The 22,500-nt window shown below is 39.8% G+C and overlaps 1 protein-coding gene across 1 annotated transcript in view; it reads right to left on the bottom strand.

The window, feature by feature from the left end:
* sgpp1b (sphingosine-1-phosphate phosphatase 1b) overlaps nt 1–22,275 on the bottom strand; it is a 26,238-nt gene extending 3,963 nt beyond the window's left edge. The window contains exons 1-2 of the mRNA XM_005949339.3: nt 21,071–22,275; nt 8,614–8,703 (exon numbers count right to left, since the gene is read on the bottom strand). Coding sequence (XP_005949401.1) covers nt 8,614–8,703; nt 21,071–21,919 — 939 coding nt within the window. The 5' untranslated portion in view covers nt 21,920–22,275. The remainder of the gene's footprint in view (nt 1–8,613; nt 8,704–21,070) is intronic.
* Nucleotides 22,276–22,500: the final 225 nt, after the last annotated feature.

Here is a 22,500-nt window from a genome sequence, read left to right as displayed (position 1 = left end):
ACCTGACTGCAAAACAAATTTCCCTCTTGGCTAGAAAACATGATTTATACTGATCATGCATTCTGTGAATAAATGCTGAAACAACACAAGCAGCAGATTAAAATTTTAAACCTGCACAAGCTGATTCAGCAGCAAAATCCCTTTACCAGATAAGGGGTGCTATTATTAGGATATTTATTGGAGCATTTCCTTCAGATGGGAACAAGGAAGTGGATCAGCATTGACAGGAAACAGGAAAACGGGAAGATCTACATGCTGACGAACTCTGGACTCAAACACAAAGGTCACAGCTGTTTATTTACTGATCTCTGGAGTAAACTGACAGTTGGCTTCTTGCCTCCTCTAAACCTTTCAAATCTGTGACTTCACCCCAGCTCCTGCTCAACGTCTCCAAGCTGTTTCTGAAATAAGTGACTCCTTGTATCTGGATGGCATTCTGTGATCAGTCTACTACCAATCTAAGAATCCTTACTACCCGACATGGTTCCCACATCACACTGACAGAATCAAAACCCTGACTTGACTTGACAGACATTCATCTGCAACACTGTACCCATATTAAATTAATTCACAATTAAACCTTATTTCTAGATAACGTGTTGTTCCACCAACAAACTTTACAAAAATGACATGAAACACAAATTTTACCTAAGCCGAATCTGTTCCCACGCCTCTGAGACACTGAAGCCTTATTCTTGCATGTTCTTATGTCTCTCTTTTGTTGTAAGAGAGACATGTATCTGGCTGTGTGTGTATGCTGATATAATGCTCAGTGTTCGCACCTGTTTGAATGTTGGGGAGGAAAAGTAACATTTCCTGAAGCACCACAGGGCAGACGGCAACTTAAGCAGCTCTTCAAGTTGAATGTCGGCCTGTGTGTGCGGCTACACTTTGGTTATGGGTTGGGGGAAAAACAACATTTGTAATTTTCTGTGCATTTTCTGGAGTTGATTTTGACGCACTAAACTAGAACTGATAATATGCAACAGTAAAACGACATTTTTTTGTGTTGTCCGAGATTAATTATATAACCGATGTGGAAGGATCGAGGTGTAATCTTTGAACGTAAATGGTGATCCTGCATTACATAGTAGGAGAGATCTTTCGATAAGAGCCTGATCACAGTTGGCACTCGTAGGGAAAAAAATTAAGCAAAGGCTTGCGTGCGATGAATGGAGTTCCGACAAAGAAAAGAAACCTGGTTACACTGTGGCAGCAGAAGCCTCTTTTGTTTGATTCATCCTCCAGCTGCTACGGGTGTAGCAAAAGAAGTAACGGTAGAGGAACTAAAGCTTATGTTTCAGTTCGCGTTATCACCCTGCAGGATGCATATGGCAAACTTGACACAGTACCCGAGTTTATTCAATTATGCACACTTATGGCATGTAATGAATAATCCTAATCAGATCACACTGGTTTGCAGAGTGTATATTGAGCACTGCCATCAGTGGTACTTATTTTTCTCCTTTAATGTATGTTATACATTAGCATACTGTGGCTTACACGTTTGCTATCATTATACTATTCACGAGGTCTAGTAGTAATCACGTATCTTAAACATTACAAGAATGAAAAATGGGAATCCCTCAAGTCCATTTCTGCTGACAGGCTCAGATTTCCTGGCCATTTACGCACATGCCTACAGCGAAGAGACTCCGTTGGGTACGTTGCTATAACGTGAGTGCACACACTGTAAATTAACACCTTATCATTCCTCATCTTGCTAAGCTGGGTGTGTACACTATTTACTTTTGTGATTAGTGTCTGCTTTCCCTGGAAGGAGAAATCAATGATAGCCACTGTAACTTTACACCAGTTTCCATCCACCAGCCAGACACTGGAACATTGCAGCCGTCTCTGGCAGGGTCAGCCCACTCGAATGGCCGCACTGGAAGGAAACTGAGGTCCTGTTAGAGTTTAAGTATCTATTTGGCTGCTTAAGTACATGTTGTGGTACGTGTAAGCCCTGAGCTAACAGTCAGTTAGTAGCCCGTGCTGAGCCACGAGCGCCAGAGCCGCAGAGCTGGCGTCAGATGGATTGTAGCCCAGCAACAACTTGTGTCCCAGCAGTTCCACTTTTGACAGATGGTTCACTATAAGGACACATTTCCCTGTGTGACCATATCAAAATGAGTCAGTGAGATAACCAAATTACCTCTGAGAAGGTAACTGGTGCCAGTGCCATCCCACCTTCTCTCTTAATAGCACACACAGTGAGAGGCTGGAAGCTTTCAGCCATCTGTAATTTTCTCCTCCACTGACACCAATGTGCTGCCTGAACTAAAATCGTCCAAAAAGAGGGTGTGCCCTTAATGAACAACGCACTGCATGTCATTCAGTAGATGCCTTAATCTTTACAACAAAATAAAAGAGCATTAAATTGTCAGAATGGGTGGCCTAAATGTTGAAAGAACCATTAAGAACTCTCTCTGTAAAACACAACCACATGTGCCTACTGCCTGTTCGCTAAATTACTGCAAATGATGTACAAGTTCAATTCACGCATCAGTAACAAGTACATGATGTAAATTAACAGCTGCAGCATTATTTCTTAATCAGTGCAACTAAAGAGAATTCCCAATAGTACGCATTACTTTCTTGTTTCATTATTAGGCTTTAAAAAATATCACAAAGTTAGTCACTGACATTGTGATTTTCTTTTTTGAATTTTAAAATACTCAATGCCGGTTTAGCTACACGTCTTTGCTCTCTCTGCCCACTTTCCTGTCCATCTTCACTGCATCTGTCCACTAAAGGCAAAAAATAATAATCATTTAGATTTTGAGAGAAGACACAGGGAAGCAGCTGCAGGGAAATAACAGGATGTGGGCACATACACAGTTGATCGGTATGTTTCTAAGTTTACTAAAAATAAAGTTAGTGGAGTTACATCAGACTACTGGGCATACCAACATATTAAAAGCCTCAAAATCCTATAAATAATGTGATTTGTAAGATAGCAGAAGCATAATAAGAATAATAAAAAAAATGTTGCATTTAAATATCAAAACATTACAGGGAGCTAGAAATGGCATACAGTTCTCACAAACTAGTAAACAATTTGCAGAACACACCATGATTATCAGGGGCAGAACAACTTTTTGTCTGCAAGCTCTTCCTGTTCAACAAAGCAGGGGGGAAGCAGTTTGATTGGGCGTGATGATTTCCAGATCTCTTTAAGTGCCCTGCAGGCCTGGCACAGCAGACCGATAATAGCTCACCAAGTATTCAAGCTCCAGTCCCTGATTCCCAACAGTGATGTGGAGCCTTCAGCCGTCGGGCTAAGTCACAAGGAGGAAATGAGCTCTGTGCCTGTGCACCAGCAGCTCGAGCATTCTCAAGAAGGTTCACGTCTTTTCTCTTGACCTGAATGTTGTGTTTCTGAGGTCACTGTTTTTCAGGCGAGTCACACCTTAAAGTTCACACCCATTTTTCCCCCGTAATCCAATCAAATCTGAATAGACAGACATGACGCACACATGTTCAGAGTCACACCAGTTTTCAATTTTCAGGGGTATCTGTACCACTGAGAAGAAACCAACTTATGTAGAAAGATGCTCTTCAGAATTTTATAAGCTGGCTAAATGAGACTGTCTCTACAGCTAAACATTAAATAACTCCCACTTTACTAAAATAGAGGGGCTTATACTGTAGCACAAGTGACGGCATAAATGTTTCTTGTTTATTTCCCTCAAAGCATTATGGTTGTTAATTGCTCAAATAAAGACAAATCATGTTCTTACATACAGACCAAAACTTTATTTTTTATTGAATATATTTTTATTGAAGGCTAAAAGAGTCTTAAAGAATCGTTGTTATCATAGAATAAAAAGAAAACCAAATAAAAAGACTGGAAAAAAAATACTGGTATCATATTTGTCCAATTCCTGTTTTCAAACAACAGTATAAGGCTTGAAATTCAAAACTGGTTCAACCCTATGTAATAAAACCTCCTGTACAAAATGATGTCACCTCTAAGCTCAATGGTTTTTGAGCTCTAGGACTTTGGTGTGATAATCAAGGGATTTTTTTTTAACTGTGACAAAATCACTACACACACAAGTTAAACATAAATATGGCCAAGTCAAACATTATCACTGACTCAGAGAGAAAGTTACAAGTGACAGGGTCTTTATGTGTTCTCTCAGGCCGTGCACAGCCTGCCGCGCTCTCATTTGCTGAACGGAGCAGAAGGAGAGAGATCTGCGAGTGGAGTGGGACAGCAGGACCCCCATTTGCAAGGCAGTGCTGTCCATAAATATTTCAGGAGGCAATTCTTAGAAAAATCTAATTAAATCACAAAATGTAGCGGTCTGCATGCTGGAAATGAGGTGAACTGAAGCGTAATAATCCATAAGGATGTGGTTCTATATTAAAATAAGAACACCCAAACCCCAGAACTTCAAATCAATACAACAAAAGCATGACCTACTGAGCAAACAAATATTCTTACTTTTCAACTTCTCAAAATCTGAAATACATACCCAATACTGCAAAAGTACTGTTGATATAAAAAAAAAAAATCAATGTGACTACTACACCACACATGGCTTTATTTCAAGCTTTGTGTGAAATGGTGAAAAGCATGTGCACACCTTTCACAGATTATATGATAATGTCATTAGAAGTTGCACTGGCTGACCTGGCTAAATGTCACACAGTACAAGTATGACATAGTTCAACTGAGGAGTTAAAATACAGATGGTGTGTCTTTATGATGTCATGGACCGCTGTACAAAGACATGGTTTCTTAAGGCTTACTTAAGGGGGAATTGGTTATTTTAAGGGACAATTAAGATCTTATAGATAAACTGACATCATTGCTTAAAGTCAACCCAGGCCTGGTGTGTACTGCAACAGTTGCTATGGTTACAGACTTTTTTTTTTTTAACATATCCATGGTGAGACAGTGAGGAGAGCCAGCAGGAGTTTCTGGCTTGCTCACAAATACTTCTTAATCAAGAACAGTAAGCGGTCACGCTGCAAGAACGATGAGGACTTTAATATGAGAGAGAGACAAATACATGCCATTTAAAGTATTTCACATAGTTTTCATACAAAACAATGTTAAAGCATCAAGGCCCGAGTGCCTGACTGCATAATTAGTGAATGTGCCACAGCTTGTGCTGATCAGCCCTCCCTGAAGTACTCTGTGCCACCTCTTTTGCTGCAGCTGAGCAAAACCCACACCCCACTAACCCAGCATTTACTGTTATTACTTGTTGATGAGCTGACTAAGTCTTATTGATCTCACAAGCAAAAAATATATTACTGTTTAAAGGTGCACTTTAATGTGAAGGAGTCTAGCTTTAATTTATGAGCTATTTTTTACCTATTTATTCTTAATATAGGGCCACTGGTCCTTTATTTATGTAGGCAAAATGACAAATTTGTCTCACAGGGCTACTGAGAGAAATTTAGTACGTGGATATCAATGTAATACAGGAAAACAGCAGATTCTTTTGCTTTGGAAATCACAAAAACTCCTCTGTTTAACAGTTTCATGTGATCTTTTGAGAACTCATTAAGTAACGTGGGACCCATGAGGGAGTGTTTTTCCTTGTCTTTATTTAAATGAATGCTCACTATTTTGACAAATCACATATAAATGTTGAATCAGTCCTGGATGTTTTTCTTTTAATTTTTTTTTTTTTTTAATGACAGCTTTTTTCTTGAAAAACTGTAATAAGCTCCTTGGGGCATAACTGCTGCTCCTCAAGCAGCTGTGATTTTGAAGGCTGATTGTTGTCGCTCTGCTTAAATGTCAGGATCAATCGTCTCAGCACGCTCATTTCGACTGAACTGTAATCTGACTGACTGCTAAATTAATCATCTTAAACACCTTTCTAGGTCAGCTCTTGTCTATTTGTGGAGAAAACTGGACCTTTTTGTTTGACATGCAGCAGAGATATGAAACCAATTGAGCAGGCAGATGTGCATGTGGTTTTCACAGCGATACCACCTGTGGGCACCCACAGAAAGCTCTTAAAGGTCTCTGATGTGGAATTACTTTCTGAGTTTGTTTGGGAAGATGGTCAGCGTGCTGTAATGTCTGGTGGTCTCACACCACCATCCATCACTGATACAGTCATGACCACGGAGAATGTTCCCTCTGCAACAGACAGCCCAACCCCACAAGTGCACCAAGACTGACATCGTTTACCAGTGAGATTCACCCCCGTACAGACTACCAGACATCTGACCAAAACATCTGAGGTGACTCTTGAGGATTTTTTCACCACAGAAGTATTGATGTGTTTCTTAAAAATAAATCCATGAAAACATCTGGCATTCAAGCCGAGTCTGACTTCTTAAGCCAGGGTTCATGATTTTCTAATATATATGTATGAACTGCAAAAGGAACTTGATTCAGACTGACTCAGGATTGAATTCTATACCAGTCAGCACATACTGCTGGAGCTACAAGTAAGTATCTCCAGCTGGTTGATTTCATTTCCCCCCCATCTCTTGCAACCAATAGGACTTTGAGAAAACTTCTAATGCTGTAGGGAACCTGAGGTATACACACCTCTGTGGTGATAGATTTGTTATGACTGTACTCCGTTAACGTGAGAGCAGATAAAAGAAGCAGGGGCAAGTTTTTGCAGGCAAAAACATCAAGTGTTCCACTACTAATTCTCGCTGATGGTATATACAGGCCTAAGCATGCTCATGACAGAATCACTGGTCCAGGTTAGCTGAAAGGCATGGTTAGTACAGGTAGGCTCTAAACCAGGGAGTGGATAAGGGACCACATGAAAAACTGGGACTGTTGATAAGCTGAACTTAAATCTGCACAATATTAAGTTTGTCTGGTGTTGAAGTTGGCTCCTTTGCCATCTTTGTTGCCTGACTCTTGACCTTTGAATCCATCTACTCCACCAGTGTGCTGATTCATGTGGCACCTTGGCAGAATTGAGCAGACAGTTAATCATGAGTGGGACTAACACTGTTGTCAAATTGTGTGCCAGTGCCAAGGAGCAGTAATAACAAACAGAAAATGAGAGAATGAGAAGTGAAATAATAACAGCAATAGCGACAACATCTACTGGCCTGCATTTTTAATATTGCGGTGTGTTTCACTTCCTCACTGTACTTGGTTAGTTTGGAAGCAGTGTCAGACTGAAGATTCAACAATGCAAGGAGTTGACAACTATGTCTGATATGAAACAACCATTACTGTTCATTTGATGACTTATTGTGAACATCACAGTTTGGTATATGTGAGGAGATGCACTTCCATAACTATGAACTCCACAAACAGCACAGAACTGCAGTGGTTCACCTACCTTCTTGTTGTTACCTTTAGCTGCCTTCTCAACATTTTAACACAGGAAAGCTACTGTTTGGACTAAAGTTCAGAATACACCTCCTGCTTAACATCAACAGCTCGAGAGGTTTCCTGTTCCTGAGCCTAGCTGTTAATCACAGTATAAAACAAAGACATTTTCAAGTTCCCATCCACTCAAAATCATGTTTCCATTATTGTTCCTTCCCTTGCAGTTGGACTGATGTATGTGCAGTGAACCTGTTCTCCTCTTTTCTAAGATCACCTTAGATCTGAGGTTAACACAGGAACAAAAAAGCAGGATTTTGAAATGTCACTAATCCATCCTCCAAGTGTGACATTTAAATATTTATTAGTCCCAAAAGTTTTAAAAAGAGAAAGAAAACAGCATACCTTTTTGTTAAAGTGCACAGAGACTTGAACAACCACTATTACACAATGACAACTAAAAGTGAACTAGAACAGACAACTTGTTAAATGGTAACTTATTTAAAAAATAAAACAATTACACATATCTTTCTTGTCTTAAAAACATATTCTTGCATATTTTTTATTGCCACATGGGAGTGCGTCATACACTACTATCCCAAAGGAGCAATAACACAGTCAATTATTTGCCAGCCGTTGCTGAATTGCTGAACCGGTAAATGGTCTGTGGTGCTGTCAGACTAGTGATCACTGTACAAACATATAAAATATAAACAAATAAATGCATCCAAAGCCAAAAACTACAACAGCCTTTAAAAAGTGTTGAAATACATTTTCTTTCTCAATAAAGATCCTCTGGTAAATGATGCTAGCATATCACAACTATGGACAGCTGTCTGAGAGAGGGTTGACCCTTTGAAGAAAGGTCAGATTGTTGGTAGTAAAAGTTAAACAATATTGCTGTGTGAAAGGCCTACCCTTCACAGGTTCTTATATTAAAAACGAATTGACACCAAACTACTTTAGCTTGGTAAACAGCACCAAAAACGTAAGACAGAAAGTGCTGGAGTTCTTACTCTAAAAGGTAAGAACTCATTACTTCTTCAAAAAAGAATGTATTACTTTACTTATTTACTCCTCTTAGTTACTTACTTACTCCTTCATTATACTCCTCATAACCATACATTTGCATTACTCTGCAGCATGCCCTGAGATGACGACTTCTCACAGTTAACCTTAACTACGTGCCCACACACTGGTACAAATCACTACTGTTGCTGTTCGTCCAACAGACCTGGTATGATGTTTAAAAACACAAGATGATATTAAACATGTCCTTCGTTTGGCAAGACTACAAGTCTGTGTTTGTGTGTGTGTAAGAGATCGATCACACTCACCAGCACCGAATGCATTCCCATGTAGATTCGGCTGGAACAAACCAGCAGACACCAGCAGAGAGCCAAGATGAATCCCAGTGTGGACGGGTACTGTGGAGGTGAAAGGAAAAAAGTTTAAAGACATCTAAAAAGCCTAAAAAAACTGAATTTATGATGGTGAAACACAGAAGCAAATAAATCTTCACATATACATACATATACATGTTTAATATTTTTACTTTACAATAACAACTAATTATGCATGACACAATGTTTAAGGCATGTAGTGCAAAATACAAATAAAAAAAACAAAGTGTATTCTGAACTGCACTGCGTGAGCATGCTTTGCTTTACATCAAAAAGTGCACTACTGTATCTGTCAGTGAGTCACTGTATCAAAGCTAACCTATCAAATTTGTGTTTATTGTTCTGTATTTGCATGTCAACAAAAGAACTCATGTCGTGGGAGCAGAATTTCATCCAGAACTTGTTCAGTTTGCAGCTTATAATGAGCCTTAAAATGTTTCTGTGATGTGGTGGATATGATTATCTGCTAATGTGTACCAGACTCAAATGTCCTCATAAATGTTTCAGTAATTTTGCCACTTCCTTATCAGATGCTCCTGGCCTGCAGCATTAAGAGGAGGGAGCCAAGGCGTGTTTACTTGTATAACACCTTTGAACAACACAAAATAACAGCCTTATGTAAGGCATAAAATATAAAAGAAACACATAGAAATTTGAATACAGATGAATAGGATTTGAAAAAAGGAAAAGAAAAAAAAAAACCTAATGGCAACTACCAACTAGCTAAAGTATCTATCGGACATTTAAAAAATATATATATAGATATATATTTATGTTTAAGCAATTTGAATGTCAACGAAGTTTATGGTACAATCTTGGTTGCCTACCATAAAGATGTAATTATGTCCAAAGTCAAAGGGCTGTTTTCTGTTGTTCCACCTGAATCAGCATTGAGGTATCGCTTGCTAATTTTAATTTCCGGAAGTTATGTTTGTAGGTGCAGTTCTATGTACATCACTAAATTTCTATTAATTTACTAATAAATACCAATTCAGTACATTTATATTCCAGTATGTACTTATTTGTAATACAAAGTTAGGAAAGCACTGTTTAAGTTGGGCCTTATGGTACCTTGCAGAGAAAAGAATGATTACAAGTCTTTCCTCGCAGTGAGGCATCCAGCTTTTTCATTTGATGCTGGTTTTGGGTCAGTATTTGGTATTAGAAGTTACCCGAAGCCTAACTGGATCAGAGCATCCACAGATTCAGCATGCAGAAAGACTGAGAAAAGACACAATGAGTGACAGTTTGACTGGAAGAGAAGGCAGAGGATACAGTGAGCTGCTGAGGTTTGCACACTTGCTAAAAACCTTTTGCGTTCCTTGCTGTGGATACTCTGAGTTCAGATGGCTCATATTTCCTCTCTCAGAACAGAATTACAGTACTAATCCCACAACATCACAGCATCTCCCAGCACTGTGGCTTTCAGGGGAAAATGAATCATGAGAGCTACCTGATGGTGCTTGGTGAAGGCTGATTAAACAGAGATAAGATACTGATTTATGGGGTGACACACTTGACACCAATTTCCAGTGAATAATCCTGTGATACTGCAAACAGTTGCTCACTGCAGATGAGGCAGAAACCTTACTAAATATACACCTATGAGACAGCTGGCTTAAACACATTCTAACAAACCTGAAAGAGCTTTTATCAGGGTTTTGTTGCATTTCTTGGGCTTTTTTTTTTTTTTTAATGACTGGCACCAGTGTGAAATTCTGGGTCATGGCACATAACAGAGACTGATAGTAAAAATACATTTTACTCCAACTTTCTCCATTTAAAATTTATGGAACCAACTGTTTTTGTAATAAAAGATATGATTTGTTCCTAAAAGTGTAGCTACTGCAGACAAACCACAGCTAACCACAGCAGCACCTTTATTCAAACGTATGCTCTCAATGCAAAGTATCATATGCATATATTTGTGTATATAATTGCGGTTCATCCCTATCTTTAGTGGGGTTTTTAATTTCCACGTAGGCTGTCAGAGGGCACAAGTTACTGTGTTTTTGATTATTTTTCATGACAACAGTATACTAACTAAACTTAAAGGCTAACCCTGCACACTAGAGATCAGTGGGTTTAAAATGAACCAAATGGCACACTAAAGCAAACCTTCTACTCACACTTATGACATTTGTGGAAACCAAGCAGGACTTATTTTTGTTATGCAGTGAACTTCACTAGCATCTAAATCATTGCTCTTAGTTTCCTCAGTCACGGTAGATAAAAACGGGCACCTCCTTGTGACCAGGAAACATCAGTGGTTGCCCGGTGATTGCACTGAATTCCTTTGCATTCAGCGACTGACAGCAAATAGTTGCAGTGACCAAGTGGTTTCCCAGAGGTTGAGCATGTAACACCCTCAAACACTTCTGAACTCAAGGCACTTGGACAAGCTACTAGGTTGGACACAACCTGTGTCCAAATTCAATTTATAAACACAAACATATTGCCAACTAATGCAACTGCAATTAATGTGAGTCAGTCTGGGTGACTGATGAGCGCAGCTCATCTGCAATGGGTCTCTCTGCAATAGGGGACTCGACTTAACAAGGCTGCCATCTGGTTGTACTCTGGTTACATTCCTATATATAAACAAGATTTCCAAGCAACTGTCATTTTGCACTTAAATCAATTACGTCAGTATTTATGGAGCAATTTCTGTTTCAGCTCTATGAGGTTCTTATTTGACTGAAAGTATTTTAATGTAAATATCTGTATGTAAACAGCAATTGATTTGCAACAGCTTTGTGGTTTTTGCCTATTTATCACACTTAATCGTAGTATTAACTTCAACTGATTCGATCATAAACTGACAGTAGATTCTTACTGCTCCTTCATGCACCAAAGCTGCAAAGAACTGACTTTGACTGTCTACAGATCTGGTTCCCATCTTTAAAGCAAATATTTAAATGGCAACAAGACTCAAGTTCATTGCACACTGTCACAATAATTTTGGATGTGTTCTGGTTTCCAAACACTGTTTTCTTTAGCGTTAACGGTGCACTGCTGCTGATGCTCTATGCAGTAAGCAAAATGTAACTGAACTGAATAGCCATAGGTGGCAACATTGGTGACAATATCTCATCCAGCTTCAAATCAGAGCTGGACTAATGCCAATCTACTAATCTAGTATTTGGATGGATATTAGTCAAGTTCTGACTTGAGAAATACTACATCAGTAGATCCATAATTGACAACATGCTACATTAGGATGCAGAACATTATACATTATAAACATATCAAAAACACTAAACACCTGCCTAACAGACACTGGAATTATATTTTAGCCATCCACATTCAGAGTGAGCAGTAGGCATCTTTCTTGAGGACAAAGTACAATATTGCACCAGAAAGGCGACTCTTTAAAGCATATCCTACATTTAGCAAGACTCCCGCGAGACTCTTCTACAGGTGTCTTTTTAACCAGTGAGTTTTCAATTATAAACTCTAAGACCTTTTTCAAGAATGGAGTCAGCAGAGAGGGAGGTGCCAGTTGAAAAATAAAGCGCCTTTATGTGTGTGGATTAGCTGTGAAGCCAAGTCAGATGCAGGAGCCTGACACACAGATTGACGCCGAGACTGAGAAAAATCAGCTGAACTTCATGAGGGGGGCGGGGGCTGTGAGGACACCATCAAACACCGTTCTCTGGCTGCCCGTAAACACAAAACGTGTCTCTGGTTCATGTCTGCACATCCACTCTGGCCTCGTGTCTGTGACCACAGCAGTGGTGTGGCGGTTGCCTCATGCAAAGCTTTATGGACATGGTGTGCTTTCTTCTGTGGGTTGTGGTTCCCTGCACACTGCTTGCTGAGCCTCAGTGCTGAGTTTTCTCAGTATTCTCCCACATGACATATACTGTAAATATATAGGTCTACACACACACACACACATCCAAAACACACAGTTCCCAAGGTGTGCTGTGTTTGACTTAGAATAGTGCCAAGATGTAAACTGAACTGAGTGGAGGCTATGCACAAACCAAAGTTGTGAATGACATTCTCATGTTTGAACTATAATACCGCACTGTAGGACAGCCCTGACCTGATTAGTGATAATACGATTTATAGTGTTTAGTGTGGTTGCTAGAAACTGCAGCTTGAAACATTTGCAGTTCAAAGTAGGGCTGGGCCATATTATACCGTTCACGGTAATACCGGTATAATGTTAGGCAACGATAGGAAAATGAAATATCGCGATAGAATGGGAGTAAAACGCGCATGCGCAGTGCCTTTGTTTTCATACGCACATGGCCGATTGTTGAGTGAAACAGATGAACCAGAATTGGTTTGTAAAAATGGTGCAACTTCCGTGATGTGGAACTGGTTTGGTGTTTGTCCGTCAGATACACAACAAAGCACATTTTTTTGCAGAACATGCAAGCGGCCGTTGCTATTGTCGTATTTGTCGGACTAAGATGCTCTTAAATCTGGGAGTAATCTGGGTCCTAAACTCCGTATTCTTCATGTCAAACAACACTGCAGCATCACTTAGAGTTAAAAACTGTCTAAATTCTTTCATCTTTAATAAAACGATCAGCATTGCTGCTTTACCAGGTGTAACTATGAAGTTTAACTTCCAGGCATCCATGAAAACAAAAGTTATTACATTTAACGGAGTTAGAAGTTAGCAGGAAGCTAGCGGAAGTTAGCTCGCTAGTTTCGCTAGTTACCTAAGCATGATATAGCATGTTTTGACTGAGAGATTTCTGAAAAAAATCAAACGTACAGCTCTGCTATCACTTCCAACATAAATGAAGACAGGAAACTAAACAGCAGTGACGTTTGTAGGGTTACTGAAGTTGGGCTAGCTGGTATATAATGATGTGCTACGTGATCGCTAGCGACACAGCTATGTTAGCATAACATAAACAGTGAAGCTGGAGGACGAACACTAACACTTTTCCACTTATAAAAGTCAACGTGCCTGATAGTTAGAGACAAATGCAATCGCATGGCAGGATGCTGTAAACGGACCAAACTTCAGTCAGGAGAACAACTGAGATAATCCATCCACAATACGAGGTTAGTCATTAATATACTGCAACAACATGGGAATAGAGCAGCTGCCAGAGAATTCAACATTAATGAATCAATGGTACAGAAGTGGAGGAAGCAAGAAGAATGAGTTGAATAAAGTTTGATTTATCTGACTGCTTTGTTTCGCTTAATGTGCCTTATAATCCCGTGCACCTTATGGTCCGAAAAATACGTACTGCACACTGCAGTTTAATGTTGCAAAGCACCTCTTTTTAACTTCAGTGGATATTATACATGGTTATGCTCAGGATATGTCAGCCCATTTCTACTGGAAATGCCTTTTGGTTAAACTTTCAGCAAGGAATTTGCATTTGCACTGTTACATTTTTATAAAGCTTTAATGTACATAAAAACCAGCTTCTTGTTTAAGTGAAAATAAATGGAAGGTTGTCTTTTTGCGCTAGTAATGTTGTGGAGCTGTATTTTGTCTCGCATCAATTATATCGTCGGTTATATCGTTATCGCAAATTTTCAAATATATATCGTGATAAATATTTTTGGCCATATCGCCCTGCTCTAGTTCAAAGTGTCAACCAGAAAAACAAAGGCTTTAACAATGTGAGCTGCTGATCTGTTAAAGGAGATTTGGAATCTTTTGAAAGAAACTATTGTTTTAGTTGCTCCCTTTTCATTTCTGACATATCAGACATAGTCCACGCTCAACTGATTACCTGATTTAGTAGTATCTATTTAACATATTTACATGACATATTTCTGAGGTGATGTCAGTTAGTAAAGGCACTTATACTCAAGTAGTTGCTAGATACTCTGAAAACCATACCTTTGGGTAATGCACTTTTGGGTTGAATACGATCCAAATAACATTTCAGAGATGGACAATGTCGAAGCGCAGGGTTCAGGTTAATATTGGAGAGAAAGACCTACAAGCTGGAAAAGGCTCGGCCACACCTTTGTATAAGCATAAACAATAAAAAAATGGACAGACTCACTGATAGGGAAAACATTAAACAGTAATAAACAAAGAAACAGTTACAGGCACTCCTCACTTTTATTATCAGTCAATCTTCCAGTTCCCTAAATCATAAACTCTTTCATCTATAAAATGATTCTCTCCTTTACTCCATTATTCATTTCATAAAAAACACTAAAACTAGTGAAAAGGCCCTTCTGCATTTTAAAGTTATGCGTTCTCATCAGAGTAAAAGAAAAGAATATTTCATCAATTTATCAGCCGTTTACCAACATAATTACAGTTTAATCAACTACATTGGGCAACTAAGCATCATCTAAAGCCTGAAGACTTCCAACTTACATTTATAGTCTCACTGGACACTTTGTTCCACACACCTGTTCAGCTGATTTTTAAATGCAAAAATCAAATCAGCCAATCACATTTCTACAACTCACTGCATCTAGGAACACAAACATGGTCAAGACAACCTGCTGAACCTGATCAGAAGGGGGAAGAAATGGCCTGTATTTATATAGCGCTTTACTAGTCCCTAAGGACCCCAAAGCGCTTTACCGCTTTACATCTGCTGCGAATGGGTCATCCACCCATTCGCAGCAGATGGCCCCGCCCCTCCCTGAGCCTGGTTCTGCCGGAGGTTTCTTCCTGTTAAAAGGGAGTTTTTCCTTCCCACTGTCGCCAAAGTGCTTGCTCATAGGGGGTCATGTGATTGTTGGGTTTTTCTCTGTATCTATGAAGCGCCTTGAGGCGACTTTTGTTGTGATTTGGCGCTATATAAATAAAATTGAATTGAATTGAATTCACACACACATTCACACACAAGAAAGGTGATTTAAGTGATTTTGAACAATGGCATAGTTGTTGGTGCCAGATGGCCTGGTGTGATCTGCAGACATCAACCGCCGCTTGGGTTTAGAGAACAGTCGAGAGTGCTTCAACTGATAACAAGGATTGTGTCATTATAAGGAGTCATAATGACAGCATCAATATAAAGACTCACAAATGTCAGAAAACTACTGGAGAGAGATTGCAGAAACGATCAGGAATTGATGTAAGTGAAAGTAGTAGAAAAACACAAGGGACAAATATGTTTATGTTATGTGTCCCAGTTGAAAAAGCCTACAAGTCTTTCTCTTCATGCGTTTCTTCTTCCTCTCATCAGGAGTAGTGCTGTTTTGTTTTCGTTTGTGCCACACAGAAGGCCCCACAATCGATGAATCAGCACTATCAATCATATCATAATATATTTACATGGCCAGCGAGCCCAGTATCAATTCTTACACCAAGTTTAAACAATTATAGTTCAAACCTGGTGATCATAATAAAATAATAAATACTTTTAATAAATAAATAAATGTATTATTTTATAATAAAAACATTATTATAAAAAATAATAATTTTCAAAAAGATCATTGATACAGTTTATTAATTTCATTTGGTGAATAGCATTCCTTGTTTGATTTGTTTATTCCCTGACTTCCTGTCATTTTCCAAAAAGTGCAAAACAGCTTGTAAAGCTCAAGCTGCAGTTAGGAAATGCTATACTGTTAAACTCATTCATGCTGGCAGGAAAAGCTGCAATGCTCCCACCTTATGTTCCTGCTTGAAGACGGAAGTCTCACACAAAGCCTGTTGTTTGTGTTCTGAATCAACTGGACAACATCACAAAACTTGCTAACAGCCATTCACTAACTTCTGTAGTATATACAGCACTCTTTTTCCACGGCTAATATTATAGCCTATTACAAATTCCACCATCAAACTACTTTGTTTCCCTCTTTAGCCTTCTATATACCCTTCAGTCCTCCTCCTCCTTGCACTTTACTGTATTAATCCCCTCTCCGTGTCTCTAAACACTTCAGGGCTTTCTCTGTTTCGTGCCCTCTAGTCTAATTTTACTTAATCTCCTCTCATTCACTAGCTAATCTTTTCTCTTCTTCCTCGGCTCAACCTCATTCTCTTCTCTTCTCAAACTGCTTCTGTCCATTTCTTCATCAACTCCTTCAACTTTAATCTACAGTATCTTCCATAGCCCGACATCTGACTCGAGTTACTGTCTGAGCAGGAGGAGGGTGGTGGGATGGGAGGACTGAATGACTGCGGTCCATCTAAATCCAAACATTCCTGCTCTGCTCAGACAAGTCGATCAGGGAAGCAGAAGGAAACTTCACAGAGAGGCTAGCAGCAAAGAACAACTGGAGGGATGCATGGGATAATGGTATTAACAACAACTCTGAATTGCAGAAACAAGCTATAAACCTTTGGGGCTTATTTTCCATAGTTTCTTTTTCCTTTTTAAACAGATTTCTGTAAAGTGATGACACCACCAAACGTCAGAGACAAGCCGATGCTCTTAATGAATCACAAGTCACACTACACAACAGGGGAAATTACAGTAGCTGATTAGCTGGAAAATGACAAGATCGGTCTATATTAAGCTAGATTTTCTTGCTGTGTGATTAAGCGCCTGAAAATGTAACCAGATTTTTTTGTGGCTAAAATAGCAAAACTAACATGGCCAGACAGCTGGTGCCACCAAATGTCAAAACATCTAAAAGATGACAGCTTTGGACTTCACTTGACGTTCTGTAACACACACCAGACACACAACACAAACATTAGTGTGAAAAAATTCTTCTTCATACACCAACTGAGAACCAGCTTGCATAATTTTCAGAAATTTACAAGCCTGGAAAATTTCAGTGTTCGGCCTTTTTAAACCCCCAGTTAAGGGAACACTGAGGAGAAACATGAGAAGAAAACAGATACGTGAATCTGATTCAAAAAGTGAGACAGAGGTCAACATCTTATCTGGTGTTGCACACACGTGAGTCAGTGGTTTGTATTGTTTGGTGCTGAATAGAGTTTGGCTTGTTCAGAGCGTGTAGTGTGAAAGAAGTTTTTCAAACTTCTTACACGTTTCAAATTTAGGCTGTCAAACACAAAGAGAGCTGTAGTGACAGTAAAGATAAAAGCAGAGTCCCAGACACTAAATCAGTCTTATCTCAGTTGTTCACTGGAAGGTCAAGGGGCCAGCTCTCCTGCTCCGGCTCAGACAGAGAGGCTGAGTGTACTAACTCTGCTGTGATTTCAACCTCAAAAGACAGCAATCCCAATCCCACCTATTTCACTTTACAAATCTTCACATTTCTCTCTGTAAATGACCCACACCACAGAATATAATGTCCAAGGTTTGTGGTTAATGATTATTTTCATTATCAGTTAGGCTGCTGATTATTTTCTCAATTATTTCATCTATAAAATGTCAGCAAAAAGTTTTTCAGGTCACATCTTCAGATTTTTTAACCTACAGTCCAAACCAAAACTTTCAGTTTAGCGTCACATATGACAAAGAAAATCCTCACTGACCACAGCCAGAGTAGGATTTAGTGACGAGTCCGTGCAGAGCAGTTCCCTTGAGCAATACTGCCTTAGACATGCAGTTAAATGTAGATAAGCAGTCCTGCAATCAGCAAGAACCACTTCAGATAAATGTACTTCATCCTGTCATTTCACCTTGGTAAATATAGTGTGCAGCAGAGCTAATGGTGAGAGTTTTTCATATACACTGGTATTTTTGTTTATATTAATAAAACAGAAGAGCTCATCTTTGTAACATGTAGATAACCACTGTCAGCAAAAAAACGCTCTCGGTAATCAAAAAGCAGGCTATGCAAATCAACCTATCATATCCTGTTCACTGGAATAGGCAGATGTCTTTAGCAAGAACCACTTCAGATAAATGTACTTCATCCTGTCATTTCACCTTTATGTCCTATGTTAATAGTTAATCATTTGAGAACAACAACAACTAGTATACTTATAGAAAATCAGCAGCAGCTATAGATATATCATTCAGAGATTAATCAGCTGTTCAAAGGATTCTTTAGTCTTGTTTTGTTGATCGGCTTATTAGATAATTGCTCAGTGGTAATTGCACTTGACTTTCAGGTTACACTTTTTCATATTTATCGGAGAACCATAAAAAAAAGTTTAAAAAAGTAGAAATTAGAAAAGTTTCTGTCGCTAACAAAAATGCCTGCTAAAATCTTGTCGAGTGTCTTCTATTTCTTTCTCTTTTTTTTAAATGAATCAAACAGTCGTCCCACAGCTTGTCGAGCATGTTCCTCACTGTGTGGATGCACAGTAAGACAACAGAAGTGGACTCACAGACTGAGGTTTTGTTTTGTTTTTTTACAGACTGGACAGAATGTGGTGTTGTTCCTCCAGGCTGAATAGGAGGAGATGAAGGAAACAATAACAGAAATGGTTTGTTAAAACAGAATTTCAGCATTAATGTTATTCGAATGATTTTGGAGCATTTTAAAATGTTTTTAAAATTTTAACAATGCCAAAAAACAGAAAGCTGAATATGGGCTTTCAGCTAATTATCATCAGTTGTGTAACTACTGATCTGCATAACTGATGCTGCTGACAAGGGGACTTACATTATCACGTTACCTTTTGCCAACTTCCTCACTTTTGCAATAATCATTTAAGTATTAAAACGATTATTCCAAAGTCACAGAATTGTTAAAAGACTATTAACAGTCACAGAATTTCCCAAAATCCAAGATGGGCAATTCTAAAACATTAGCTGCTTATTTTATCCAACCAGCAGAGTAATATCAGAGAAAATTAACAAATATCACATCATCAAAACTGGTAATGGGCTTTCTGGGCTTTCTTTTTAGCTGTGTTTGGAGTGTTCTCCTCCATAGGGCAGTCAATTGTAGTCAGGCTTTCAGTCTTTGCTGTAACTATAGCAAGCATGATTTCATGCAGTAAATTACCCAGTCAAGAGTCAGCTTTTGTCTTCATGCAGCTTCCATAGTCACCCCACAGCTGCTGTCACTATATCCACTGACCCAACAGCTCATTAATTGTTAATGATGGCACTTCAGAAGACTGACCTCAGAGGGCAAAGTCTCAGTGACATTGTAGAAAAGACTGCCACGTGGTCAAATGGGTTGCGAATAGCAAAAGGGTGCATGGTCAGGTGATTACATGGAGGATCATAGGTCTGACATCAAATTACAGACATGTATAAAATAAGTACAGAGCTCCCAGGTCTAGAAAGTGAAGCTAATGGCAAAGTGCCTTCAACATGCATTCAATGTGTTAGACAGGTGGGGGCTTTGTGGTAGTAAAAAGAAATCTGATTGAACAGAAATCTATGGGGAGATGGCTTTCAACACTCACGATCTAGACCTTTAGTAAACATATTCTTGATGTGTTTATGAGCTCCACTGCTAGTTTTAGTTCTTACAGAGTACAATATTATGTCCATTTTGACAATTATGGTGCCCATTCGAGTCAAAAGGAACTAAGCGCTGTATACTTTAGGGTACGCCTATCTTATAATTGACAATTTGCTAAAATATGAGCATGCTGTGTCTCAGTTTCAGCTGAATTGCTGGTTTTGCAGGTTAAACTTAACTGTGGACAATTTTCACTATTTCCTAAACTTGGACCCAACTAATGGAATAAATCCACAAATTTGGGCTCATTACATACACATCGGTATTTGTACGTATGTGGTAAAAAAACTAAATGCCAGCGGGAGTATCTGAAGCTCTGCTATTTTGCCATGATCTCACAACTTAGAATATGATATGATCCAGTGTCTTCATTGTAAATTCTTAGTTTGTGAAACACTTTGCTGCTTTAAATACTACATAAATCCATTTCCTTCTGCTTATCCAAGTTTATCCGATCCCTGCTGAGGCAAAAGGCAGGGTACACCCTGGATAGTTTGGCAGTTTGTCACAGGGCTAACACAGAGAGACAAAAGATACAACCCCACTGCCTGCATGTGTTTGGACTGTGGGAGGAACTGGGAGTTTCTGGAGGGAAAGCAAGTAATTAATAATAGTTTAGATTTGAGTAAAGCTGTTGCACTGTAGTGCAAATAAAAATATATTAATAAACAGTATATAAAAAATTTGAATGTATATAATTAAAAAAATTAAATGTTGGTAATCAAGTAATAAGCAGATATGTTGTATAATTTAACAAAAGCTACAGAAATGAAATTGTTTTTTCATCTTCTTTTGACACAAAACTCCTTTTAATAAAATATTAGATATATTACGCCTGTAAAGAGTCGTGTCTGCAGCTGGTGTGCGTGCAGTTTCCACGGTTGCAACAGAGTACATTAAATGAGGGATGAAGATTCGATTTTACCCACGTGGCAGAGTTTCTGTCGCTCCACCTGCGTTTCCTGTGCTCTCAAATGAACCCTAACGATTTCACTTGCGTATAAGGAAAAATATGCTGTCAAAATATTATAAAATATGACAAAGCCAACTTCCTTCCTCTTTTTCACTGAAATTAAGAGGAAGTGGCTCCAAACAACTTCTCTTATATCCAACGGTGTGACATCCAGTTTGTGTGTGTGAAAAGGGACTTTACCTCCCAACGGCCGTAGGTCATGAAGTACAGGGCGAAGGGGATGGCTGTGCCGGACATGGCGTGCGTGGACGGCATGCTGTACTCGGAGTTGTAAAACACCTCCACTTTGACCACAGGCGGTGAGGCCGGTCGGGACCAGCCGAGCACATCCTTGGTACACTGTCCCAGGTACATGACCCAGACCCACACCATGATCAGTCGCCTGCTGACGAAGGCTTCCACGTTCCACGTTATGAATGGGAAGAAAGTGATGTAGAAAGTCTCGTTTCCCAGCTCGGTTCCGAAAGTGAAGAGATAGTACAAGAAGCGGTTGTCGATCAGGAACTCCTGCCCGCCGTCGCCCGTTAGAGAATTCTTGCGGAGTGGCTTTACCTTGCTGCTCCGTGGGGGACCCAAGACTCCTCCGACCTGGCTCTCCTCACAATTGGCTGCCCGGGATAAATCTTGCGCGGACCCGCTGCGGACGCCCGGTCCCGCGAGGCTGCTGCCCACACCAACCCTCTCTCCCCCGGCGGTCGCCGCAGACACCGCTGTCCCGTTCTGTGACGGGGTTTCACCTTCATCTTTAAAGTTATTAGCAACGTTAGAGTCCGCAATCCTTCTCCGAAGCTTCGCTGACGCCGTTTGCATTTTCTCTCCTTCCCCAGCTCCTACATTGGACAAGTTTTCACGGTCATCCTCTCCGGCGACGCGATGATGACAAGCGCCGTTGTTGTGCGAGTGAGCCCGGTCCGCTACCTTGCTGCTGCTGGTGGTCGTAAACGTGCCCCGTACCCCGCAAATGTTCTGAAAGCGGGCAACAAGGTGAGGATCCTGGAGGCAGTGGCATAGCTCTTTCATTTTCTCCATGTTTTAATTCCCTCTGACGACTCCCAAGTAGCCGAAGAAACGCGTACTCCGTTACTTTCTCCGAACTGTGGATGCTAGCTCCCGGCTAACGTTAGCGAGCTAACCCGTACATTATGGCAGAGCGGCACTCAAAGGTGAACCCTTGAAGCATTTGCAAACGGTAGAAAAATATGACAACAACTTGAGTCGTTTTAAAATAAGAAATTCCGTTTTCAGTTAAACCGTATCGGATATAAAGAACCGAAGGGCTCCTGCCGTTTGTCTGAGCCTGGATGCGATAAACGTTCCGCTATGTGCAACTGTCAGATACACGAGAGGTCCGTGGAACGCGCCTTCCCCGTTGCCTTCAGGTGCTGCATGAAATGTCACAATTCTTTCCCCAGTCAACTTCAGAACGTACAGAGATTTAGGACCAAAGTCGAGGTCGCACAGCCACTGAAGTAACAGGAAGCCGCTTAGATCGCCTTAGATGCAGTAATCAGGACGTTGATTGACAATGAGCAGTTAGAATTTTACCGTTTAATTTGACCGTTTACCGGGTGTAAATTGCCACGTGTGTACTGAAAAGTGTGATATATCAG

The sequence above is a fragment of the Haplochromis burtoni genome, unplaced genomic scaffold (assembly GCF_018398535.1).
Source record: "Haplochromis burtoni strain Fernald_Lab_line unplaced genomic scaffold, NCSU_Asbu1 Contig_655, whole genome shotgun sequence".
NCBI lineage: Eukaryota > Metazoa > Chordata > Actinopteri > Cichliformes > Cichlidae > Haplochromis > Haplochromis burtoni.
The sequence above is the reverse complement of the archived record's forward strand: the minus strand, read 5'-3'. Positions and strand labels throughout refer to the sequence as shown.